The sequence below is a fragment of the Lepus europaeus genome, chromosome 4, assembly GCF_033115175.1.
Source record: "Lepus europaeus isolate LE1 chromosome 4, mLepTim1.pri, whole genome shotgun sequence".
NCBI classification, from domain to species: domain Eukaryota; kingdom Metazoa; phylum Chordata; class Mammalia; order Lagomorpha; family Leporidae; genus Lepus; species Lepus europaeus.
Window position 1 is genome coordinate 132,321,505 of NC_084830.1, and position 11,708 is coordinate 132,333,212.

At 40.9% G+C, this 11,708-nt stretch overlaps 1 protein-coding gene across 1 annotated transcript; it reads left to right on the forward strand.

Annotated features, from left to right (window-relative positions):
- The first annotated feature begins 412 nt into the window (after positions 1-412).
- C4H5orf46 (chromosome 4 C5orf46 homolog) lies at positions 413-11,207 on the forward strand. The gene is made up of 4 exons (XM_062189723.1): positions 413-482; positions 1,259-1,267; positions 6,452-6,587; positions 11,159-11,207. Exons 1-4 carry the CDS (start codon positions 413-415, stop codon positions 11,205-11,207), a joined length of 264 nt encoding a protein of 87 aa, XP_062045707.1.
- The last annotated feature ends 501 nt before the right edge of the window (positions 11,208-11,708 follow it).

The window sequence follows — 11,708 nt, forward strand, 5'->3', positions numbered from 1 at the left end:
AGATTAACCCAGAGCATGAGGAAAGAAGCCAAAGGCACAGAGATGGGAGTAGGCACAACTTGCCAACCTGATTTGTTGCTTGCTCCTTGGCACTGAATGGTAATTTTACCAGAAATACATCCCATTATCAATGCTGGCAATGGGGCTACCTCCACTACTCTTATCCCAATGCCATTTTTAAATATGAAAACACAATGGAAAACCAAGAGCAGTTTTCTTTGCTATAAGAAAAACTTGCTTTAAAAGACAACACAGGGATCATTAGTAGAGATCCAAGAGCAAGGTGTGCTGACATCTTGTGCAACCACCTAAATTCCACAGCAGATGATGTCACCTATATATGCTTATAAATGGAGCAAAGCTCCAGGTACAGCTGAAGCTTTTATCTGCATCAATACCCAGTGCTACAAGAATGGCGGTCTCAGTACTTCGGCTGACAATTGTCCTGGCACTCTCTGCCTTAATCCTGACCTGTTATGCAGGTAAGTGTACAGTACACGAGTTGTACAGTAGTTAGCAGAGATGGGAAGAGGTTGACACTGATCCAGAACATGGAAAGAGGAGGGGCACTGGGGTACCACAGAAAAAACACTGGGATTAAGATTTTCATTAGAATTTGTTTCAGTTTTTTATCCTCTGTGAATACAGAAAGCTTGTATTACATATTTTTTTTCATATGATACAGTGACACTATCATGTTACTAGTTCCTTGAGAGCTGTGAGCCATTTACCTTTTGATGACTATAACTAATAATGCTCAATTGTGAAGAATATGTACTCTAGAATAAGACTCCTATGCCTCATTGCATCACTAACTAGAAATGTGACTTCAGGCATGCTATTTAATTTCTTTGTGCCTCACATGTAAACACATGTAAACACATTAATAGTTAACTTTCTTAGAAAGTTATCATGAAAATTAAATATAAGAGGCAAGACAAATTGGAATAGTACCTGGTTGATAGTAAGTATCCAGAAATAGTAACTGTTATTGTTAACCAGTATAATCTCATAGATTCTCATGGTAATCCTATTAAGTAAACATACCTAGTATTATCACTTATCTTTTTATAGGTTAATTAACTGAGGTTACATAGCAAAAGTGACATTTAAATGATGGGTCAGAAAACACAAGTAGCACAAAAATTTAATAACAGAGTCCTCTGAACCTAACTTGGTAGAACTCATATCCTTGGGCCACTCACTTTCTGCTGACATAACATAAAGGCTAGCACTCCATCAAAATCATTCTAGAGAGATGATCACAGTTATTGTGTTCACTTTATTCTTAAAGTAACACCACAGTGAAGTGAAAGGTGAGGTTTTTTTTTTGTTTTTTTTTTTTGTTTGTTTGTTTGTTTTCTGGAGACCAGTCCCTGTTCTCTCATGAACTCAATATACTACTTGGAATATCAGTTTCTTCATCTTTTAAATGCAAAAATTATCAACTTTACCAGGTCAAATGAACCAGCTTTTATAATCACTTTATAAACTACAAAAACTGCACAAACATCCACCATATTCTGTTCAGAATTTTACAATCTCATTGACTAAGAACTCAAACTGCAGAAGTAAAGGGTATTCCATATTAAATTTGAAAACCAAATTTTTTAAAATATTGGCTTTATTAACTATTTTATTTTGAAATGCAGAGTGACAGGGAGATAAGGAGATACAGAGAGAGAATCTTTCACCCTCTGATTCACTTCCCAAATGCCCACAATAGTGTGGGGCTATACCAAAAGCCAAGAGCCTAGAACTCAGCCCAGGGTTCCCACATGGGATGGCAGGGATCCAAGTATCTGAGCCATTATCTGCTGCCTCACTGGATGCACATTCGCAGGAAGCTCATATCAGAAGTGGAGATGGCACCCCACATCAGGCATTCCTTGGGGCATCCTAAGCAGCATCCTAAGCACTGTACCAAATGCCCAACTTTTTTTTTTTTTTAAGTTTTCATAATCTCCTATGGTACTCAAGGAAAAAGTGAATTATAGAGCAGTATTAATAATAGCATAATACATAAACATTCATTGTGAGTATACTTTAGGCCTGGTAATATAAGTGGTATTTACATGACACAGATAGCTAAACAATGCTAGGGGAAAAGGTAGATGGAAACAGAGAAGAAAAGAAATTATCTACCATATAAGGAATTAATAGTTTAGCACTTGGAAAATGTCTTGAGAGGACAGTTGCTCTGAGGTAGTATTATATAATGTGAACAACACGCTCTGTGGAGTTAAAACAAATCCATGTATAACTCCTAGCTCAGCCCCTTTCTAAATAAGTGATCTTAGATGAGTCATTTTATTTCTGAGCATCTCTGGTTTCTCCTATAAAACTGTGATACCATATATGAGCTGAATGATTAAGGCAATGAAAGTTCTAGCCCAGTTCTTGCACAGTAGGTATCCCACAAACACAGGTTCTGTTTCCTTCTTGATGTGACAAAAACAAACTAATTCTGGGCACTGTGGTTACTCTACAATGTATGTAAGGGTCTTGTCTATATTTTTTTAAACCTTAACTCTTAGCATAGCTATATGCATAACACTATGCACAAAATTAATCTTTCATCGGTAATGACTGATGACATAGTAATAATTAATGTATTGATTTTGGTTATAGATTCCAGAATATGCTCCTATCAAACCACTGATTGTGACATAATGAACAATAAATGCTTGCAAAACAGAATGCCAATATTTTTACTGATAGTTTCTGTGTTAGGATGTAATACAGATGCAAGGCTTCTGGTATAATTGGACCATCCCACACAAAAGCTAGCTGCATATTCCTCCTCCCAAGTCATGGGGCACATTATCTAAGAGACAGAATTTCTTGTCAGAACTCATGGTGAGGCTGCTAGATAAAATGAGACAGTCAGATAACTTTCAGGGAAATGATGGATACTCTTTTAGTGTAAGTAAATCCTAAGTATTTCAAGGATCGTTCTTTTACTACAAAAGGATTTGTTATTGATTTGAAATTTAAATTTAACTGAGCAGCCTGTATTTTTGTTTACCAAATTCAATATCACTATTTGTCAGGCTACATTTTAATCAAAAGATGTATGTCCTACTTGATCCTATCACCAGGGTCCAAAGTGGAGGCCACATGTAGCTGCTGTCACTGTTTCATTCATCCTTTTCCTTTCCTGAAAATAAAGACCATTAAACAAAGTCAAAACATTTCAAGTGAACTTGAATGTACCAATTTCACTCTCTGGATTCTGGGCCCTCATTCTTAATGGTAACTGATTAAGACTTCAGTGTAAGAGGCCTACTGTTTATAAACTCGTCTTCTCTAGTCCTTGATGAGGTCTTCAGCAAGTCATTTAAATATTTTCAGTTTCTCAGTCCAGTGAGCTAAAAAGTGTGTGCCATAGCAGTGGTCAGGGGTAAAATTTCACATTTGTAAAATCATTACTTATGGGACTGGTGCTGTGGCACAGAGGGTTAGGTCACTGCCTGCAGTGCTGGCATCTCATATGGGTGCCGGTTCGAGACCTGGCTGTTCCACTTTCGATCCAGCTCTCTGCTATTGGAGAGCACTAGAAGATGGCCTGAGACCGTGGGCCCCTGCACCCGTGTGGGAGACCCAGAAAAAGCTCCTGGCTCCTAGTTAGAATCGGCAGAGCTCCAGCTGTTGCAGCCAACTGGGGAGTGAACCAGCAGATGGAAGACCTTTCTCTCTGTCTCTGCCTCTCCTTCTCTAACTCTGACTTTCAAATAAATAAATAAATCTTTAAAAAATCATTACTTACAAAACTATTAGGTGACATAGAATTTCTTTATCATAATTATGTATCATGCACAATATATAATTAGATACTGCTATATATTAAAATATACTAATTTCAATTTAAAAATGGAAATGCAAATGATAGAACTTTTTGTCCTGTCCCGCGGGATGTCAACTAAGGCCAAGCACCTAGAAGGAGGAATGAAAGGGACAGGAGACATAAGGAAGGCAGCAAGACAAGAGTTCTGATCAAGCTGCAAAGTTTATTTTTTACACAGGGGTTTATATACTTCTTAGGGGAAGCAGTAGGGGGTGGGAAAGAGGAGCAGGGTTGAAGGTCAGGTGGCAAGACATAGTTATTGCAAGCAGGCACATGTTATCTTAACCACAGGATGTTCTTTAGTTTTCGCAGAATGTTTCAGTCCTCAGGGCAAGAGGCTATGAAGGCACCTTTCCACGCATAGAGCTATTAAGGAGGGGGAGAGTGTCCCCAACAACGTTTCTGTCAAAGACTCAGCAAGGACTGCTTAAAATCCAATTTTTAATATCAGACAGTTTTGAATTATCTTTGTTACTAACTGGGATTTTAGTGTTTTTAATTTGGCACCAGTTTTTATTTACCCATATTCCTGGCTTCTTCTAATATTCTAAACATTGTATAAACATTATACACTAAATTAATCTCATTTTGACCCTGTTGTGACAGGAACCATCATGTCACAAAGTGGTGGCAGATCTGTTTTTTTTTTTTTTTTTTTTTTCTTTAAGGTCTTCCTTCCCTTGGTTCACCCCCCAAATGGCTGCTACAGCGGGCACACTGCCCTGATCCGAAGCCAGGAGCCAGGTGCTTCCTCCTGGTCTCCCATGCGGGTATAGGGCCCAAGTACATGGGCCATCCTCCACTGCCCTCCTGGGTCACAGCAGAGAGCTGGACTGGAAGAGGAGCAACCAGGACAGAACCAGCACCCCGACCAGGACTAGAACCCGGGGTGCTGGCACCGCAGGCAAACTAGCCTAGTGAGCCGCGGCACCGGCCATCTGTCTGTTTTTATGTTTCCCTAGCACCTCTCAACTCTGACCTGACAGTCTAGGTTAACTCCTGTAGAATAGGAACTAAAATTACCAGCCTGCTACTTCTGGGGTTGGAGAGAAGGCCCAGCACCTGGCCAGGTTCCAGGAACCTTCCATCACCAGCCCCTCCTGGCCCTTCACTGTCTTCACTGTCAGGGGCCCCGGAAACCACGCGCAAAGGCCTGAGTCCACAAGCCCGGCCAGGCCAAGATGATTGTGCATGTGTGTTACCACATCCGCCGAATTCCAGCGAGCAGTTCCAAGGCTCCCGGGCTGCCCTGTGGCTGGCTCCTTGACATGACAACCTGCACTGAGTCACTGGGGTCCATCTCCATGACCTCCAGTGGGCCTGAAGCCCCGGAGACCCTGAGTACCCCAAGTCTGCGCCTGTCCCCATAACCCGCTCCCACCGCCACCTTGCGGGCTGTCACGTCTGAGGCCCGTCTGCTACTGAGAAAGTTGCTGTTGGTGGCTGAGTGGTGGACGTGGATGGCGGGCACCACAGGTCCTGCCGGGCATCATCTTGTACTCGATGTGGACCCCTGCTGCAGTCTCCTCAGAAATGCCATAGATGCCTGGGAGCGGCGGCTGGTGCTCGGGCCGGATGAAGCTGGTGAGGCCAGCGCCATTGCCTGCCGAATCCCTAGGCCTTGCCCTGCCCTGTAACCCGGTGCTCGCGGACTGCAACACCGGAGCTCCTCACCCGTTTCGCCCTCTCAGGCTTACACAGGGACGCTGGTCTTGGCGACGGCAGCCCCTACGTGGCCGTGCTTGGATAAGAGGGTAAAGCGGCCAAACCACCGCACCTCAGCACCCACCCAGGGCGGACTCCCGCAAGCGGGGAGCGGCGCAGGCGCCCTTTGGCGGCTGGGAGGCCGGCTGTGCCCCGCGCGTGCGCACCAGGCACGCCGCTGCGCGCTCTGCAGGCTGTGGGCGCCATGTGTCCTCACGCAGCCGGGCCTAAGGCCGCGGCTTTGAAGGGCGGTTTGTGGAAATAACGCTGCTGAGGCTTCCGAACGGATGAATGGACCCTGGCAAACGGGGCTGGGGCTCGAAGTGGGGGCAGCCATGGGATATGTGGCAGAGGTAACTGATTTAAAAAAGCTTCTCTCAGATTCCATTTCTTTGTCCTTAAATTGGGATAATCATTTTGCTTCATACAGTTGTAAGGGTCAAACAAAACAGTTCACACAGATTGTCACCGGTGTGTGCTCAACAAATGCTCTTCATGGATAGTTCGTCTTTGTTATTATCATGACCCCAGGGGTATGGGATGACACGGAGAAGCAGCCGTGAAAAACCCAGGCTTTCCATGTCAGTCCTGGCACAGGGTTAGTTAAGCTGGTGCTTTCCTCTGGGAGAAACACCTAGCCTCTGTGACCTTTTAATGTTCTCATCCACACAACGGAGCCAAATGCCTAAGTACCAATGTCGGTTTCTTGATTTATTTAAATAAATGAAATAAAGCGCATGAAAACTCCAACCAGGCAGGCGGTACATGTTCAAGGAAGACAGCTAGCAGGCTGCACAGTGAGGGAGGGGGTGTACAAACTACTGTAAGGACTCCCTGCATGAAAATGCAGTTTCCTTTCTTGTTACTCACAATCACCTCTGAGATTGTTTTGTTTTTCAGATGACAAACCTGAGGAGAAACCAGATGACTCAGGCAAAAACCCACAACCAGATTTCCCCAAATTCCTAAACATCTTGGGCACAGAAATCATTGAGAATGCAGTCGACTTCATCCTGCGCTCCATGACCAGGGAAACGTAAGCACTGAAACAACCCTCGCTTGGGTCCAGTTTGCTATTGGCAATTTACACCTTAAGTTAAAATGAATGTGAAACAGAATTTGTGGCCTATGCCAATCCAGTGTTTTTCGTGGAAACATGTCACACTGCCTTAAGATAGATTTTGCATCTGAATAAATTGCCCTGACCTCTGTTTTGGGGTGAGCACATCAGATGGCTCTCAAATGGCTCCATACTACATATATACAGTAATCTCAGGATCAAATAGAGAGGGGGAAGAGCACTGGATCAGGGATAGAGAGCAAAGTTCTGGTCCTGACCACTGAGTTTTGGACATTCTTTTCCTTGAGTGCCTGTGTTTGCTCCTCTGAAAAGTTCAAGGAGTAAAGGACCCGCCCAATGCCAGCAGTGATTTTGTGGTTAAGGCAGAGGGTAGTAATATGTTCAGTAATGACTGCTTGATGAGTCTGTTTGTATTTTTTAACTTGAGCAATTCAGATGGATTATTGGGGACAACACACAGTCTCTCTGAAGAGCTCATCTAGATAATATCTCAGCAGTAGTATTTGTTTTGATCATGAGGGATTCTCCTAATGAGGGGTCACCTATCCTAGAGTCTTCTTGGTGTTATTCTGCTTCCAAACCCGTGCACCCTGTTCGTGACACATCTTAGTTCAGCCTGCACAGCTCCAATCTTACCTTACAACCTCATCCTATTCTCCCCACATTAATCTCCCAAATTTCAGTTTCTCGGGATCAAATTCACTTTTCTATATTTACAAATTGTCCGATTTCCACCTTTCTAAGCCTGTGCTCTCTACCTCTCTGCTGTATGGAGTCCTAAGCAGAGTTTGACAAAGTATAGTCTCTACTCACCTGCAGCAGAATCCTCTGGAGAAATGTATAAAAAAATGCAGGTTCCTACATCTCATCTTGCATCCTCCTGAGAACACTGTTCAGGACATGCTTTTTAACAAGGTTCTAAGATGACTTTGATATACAGCAAATTCTTGAAAGCCACAGCCTTGATCAACTGTTCTGGGTTACCTGACGTATCTTAAAGTTCTACGCAGCCTTTAAATTTGTGTTTATGTTTTAGTGGATGTGAATTTAAATTTTTTTTTCTTGAGAAAGTATGACTTTTATTAGATTCTCAAAAGGGGTCTTTTTTATTTATTTAAGATAAAGAAATTTCATGTATTTCATATGTACGGATTATGGAACACGATGACACTTCCCACCCTACCCTCACTCCCACCCATGCTCCCACCCTTCCCCCTTCCTCTCTTATTCCATATCTTAATTTTTACAATGATCTACTTTGTTTACTTTATACTGATAGGATTAACCCTATACTAAGTAGAGTTCAACAAATAAGAAGAAAAAAACATTGTTCAACAGAAGGGACAAGGACTCTAAACAATCCTGGAATCTCAAAATGTCAATTTCATTCCTTGGAACCTTTGCTCTGCCTAAATCAATACAGGATCACCTGTCTGCCTAAGAATCTTTAGGTGATCCTTCTGCCACAAATTGTTGAAACTCTGGTGTTTCCTTTCTATTGTAATGCTGCCTAAGGTGGTTGTTTTGCAGCTGTTGCCTTCCCCTGATTGTTAATGTAAACGAGGGAAAACAGAGTAAAGAGAGGACGTGGAGCAGTAATAGGTGTGTGTGTGTGTTTTTTTTTTTTTTTTTTTGTGCTTTCAGGGAATTTCACACCTATAAAATGGCTCATTTTTCTCTGTTTACTCCGAGTTGCCTGTCTTACATGCTAATGAATTGCCATTCACTCCAGACTCAGAAAAGATAGCTCCACTTGCCTCTTTGGCTTCTCCCTTGTTGTATTCTGAGTAAATGGTCTTGATGATGCTGGAGCTTACAACCTCAGGCTCTCAGCCCTTGCTCTCATTTCTGACTGACATAATCTTTTGTTTTCTCAGGTGTAGTGCTTGGGCCTGCAGCTCATTTAAAAGTCGCCTCCTCAGACAACTGTTCTGTGCTCATCCTTGTTAATACTGCCTCCTTCCATTCGCATCCTCTGTAGTGTCATTATAACATTCGTTGCCATATGAAATTATTTATTCTTATTCATGTAGCTAAATGTAAGTAGAGACTAAATCTCTCCATTTCGTTGTGATAGCACAATACATGACCCATAGTACCAGATAACTCAGTAAATAACTGTTCAATTTTATTAATTTAGGAAAGAGATCCTAGAGATCAGATGCAAGACACTTTTGTCTTGTTTGATGAAGAATGCTGAAGGAGCTTTGTTCTCTTGCTCAAGAGAACAAATTTGCCTGGTAGTAGAATCAAAACCTCCAGGACCCGTGACTCCCTGTTCAAGGGAAGACCATAATATAATGGAGGATGGGGAATAGGAGGAGACCACCAAAAAGTATTTCTAATTGCTCTGTATGCGCAAAGTAGGGACAGGAATTTTAAGTAAAATTCTAGTGATGAAATCCCTTTTTAAAGAATTTTTAGTCCTTACAGTAAATGGAATAAACACATGCAATTATAACTAAAAATGCCTAGTAGACTAAATGTTAGCTAAATACCAGAAGTTTATTTTTAGAGAATGGAGGTGGGCCAGGGTGTTTGGGGAAGTGTTTATGGCAAAGGAGAGGTAAAATTTGGCCTGGAATGAGATTTGTTTAGAAAGAATGAAAGGAATTGTGGAGATTTATAAAAATAGGAATTCTTTATTCATTCCAGTATATCTGCTGCCTAAATCTTGTATTATACACAAAATAAATGATAGATGTGTATGCTTAGGATGGTGGATAGACCATGTTGCTCCCTCCACTCGCTTTGTGTATGACCTTAGAACTATGCAAACTGTATTCTATTTAACATTGTTCTCAAAAACATACATATTCTTAACTCTTCTCACCCTTTGAGGGGGAACCTAATTCTTGTGAATATGTTTACCCACCTTTCCCTACAGAATGGATTTCCTTGACATATTTACTTAGTCCTCTCCCAAGCTGAGGGAGAGAACCTCATTCTGTTTATTTGACTTTTGTCATGCACTTGTCTATTCAATGTCATCACTCTTCAGGGTTCCAGATGTGCCTCATTTTTTTATATTGCAGCCTCCATATTGGAAATATGACTTATAATACATTCAGATTCATATTTATATCTCTGTTACACTCTTTCTCTGTAGCTCCAGACTGAAGTGGCTAATGGTTTACTTAAGAAAAAACAAAAACAAAAACCTTTCTGTCTAGTTTTCCCATCAGTTCCTCAGGTTCACTGTTTAAACCCAAGTCCATCGGTTTGCTCAAAAGCCTGGCCATTCTTGTCCTAGGAAGTCATGTCCCTATCCTCCCAGAATTCAGAAACCTCAAGGTCTTCTTGGATCTTACTTATTCATCAGCATCTTTGTCCAGTTGCTAAATACTGTACTCTAAATTATTTTCCCTGTGCCATTTATTTTCTTCAGTTTCCTGTATTAGTTGATGTAGATAAATTCTTCATCATCTCTCTCCTGAGTTTTTAAAACTCAGATTTATGATTAGCTTCACTGTTTTCTGTCTGCTCGCTCCAGTCAGTCCTTTAACTCCTACCTAAGCAATATCAAAAGCACAGATTTAGTTACATCATTGCCATGCTTGAAACCCATTTCATGAATTTTCATTGCCTATAAAACCAGAACAAATGCATCAGGTCCTTCTCTGATGCCAGTTTATCTTTCACTCACACCTGTAACCCAACACCTGATTACTCCCTTGAAAAATGATTTTTCTTTTCAAATACAGTCATGTTGTAACCCGCAGTACCTATGTTTGTACTTTTTATCTCTTGCAGCAATGCTTATCCTGCAAGGCCATCTTCACTCTGTTAACCTAGCAGATCCAACCATTTTTTAGAAACTTGTGTGAAGAAGTCACAGACCTCCTCCCCCCCCATAATTAAAAAATTCAGTTTTATGTAATTCTATAATGGTTTGTAGAAATCCTTAGAAGAGATTTTTCTCCATGTTGTTTTAAGTTATTTGTATTCAAGTGTTTTCTCCAACAGATTATAGTCTCTTTACAAACTGTGTTTTAGTTATCGTTTGCCTTCTTAACAGCTCCATGCTACCTACTACTTGATCAGTAGGGTATATAGGTTCAGGTGTTTATTAATTACTGGACATCTGGGTTTTAAATCTCACTGTAAAAATATCAACAGTGTGATTTGGGTGAATGGCTTAATCTCTTTGAGTCTCACAGATTTTTTTCAAGTGTAAAAATAATAAAATATATTCAGAAAAACATGTATTAATTCACACTATGTCCCAGCCACTGTTCTAGGTGCTGGGGATATTTTACTGAACAAATATATAAAAATATCCAACTTTTGAGAGCTAATGTATGAAGATTAACCAAACTAATAGGTTTATTGGCAGGTACGAAGAGATAATTATGCATAAGTGGCTTGTCAAATATGGCTATTTGAAATCTTAGCTCTTATTTCCCTCTGATACAGGAAAACCTTAGGAAGAAAACTGTGACTCAAATGTTATAAAACACCTTAGTGATCATTCTGACACTCCTTTTGAGTCTAAATCATAATTCATCATTTTTTTCCTTTTCAAGAGGGTTTGTGGAATTTGAGGATAATCCAGGAGAACATTCATCAAAGTGACCACCCAAGGTGATTTTAACTTACAATGTTTAACTAAATTAATAGTTTATTGGACTATAAACAAAGGATCTTTCTGGTTTTATTTAATGATTTTGAGCACCCATGCTTACCTTCAAGCAAAAAAAAAAAAAAAAAGTGTATTTTTGAGGTCTTGCTTTGTTCTTACTGTAGTTTGTTTTTTTTAAGATTAATTTTAAATGAATAGTTTTATTATCTTAAAGTTACCAACTTAATAATTGTGGAATGACACCAATAAACACTGGTAGTTAGGAGACTTGGTTCCTGTCACAACTGTGCTAGTAACTTAATTTTTTAAAAAATTTTTTATTTATTTGACAGAGTTATAGACAGTGAGAGAGAGATGGGTATTTCATCCGTTGGTTCACCCCCCAAATGGCCACTACGGCTGGAGCTGTGCCGGTCCGAAGCCAGGAGCCAGGTGCTTCCTCCCAGTCTCCCATGGGGGTGCAGGGGCCCAAGTGCTTGGGCCATCCTCCACTG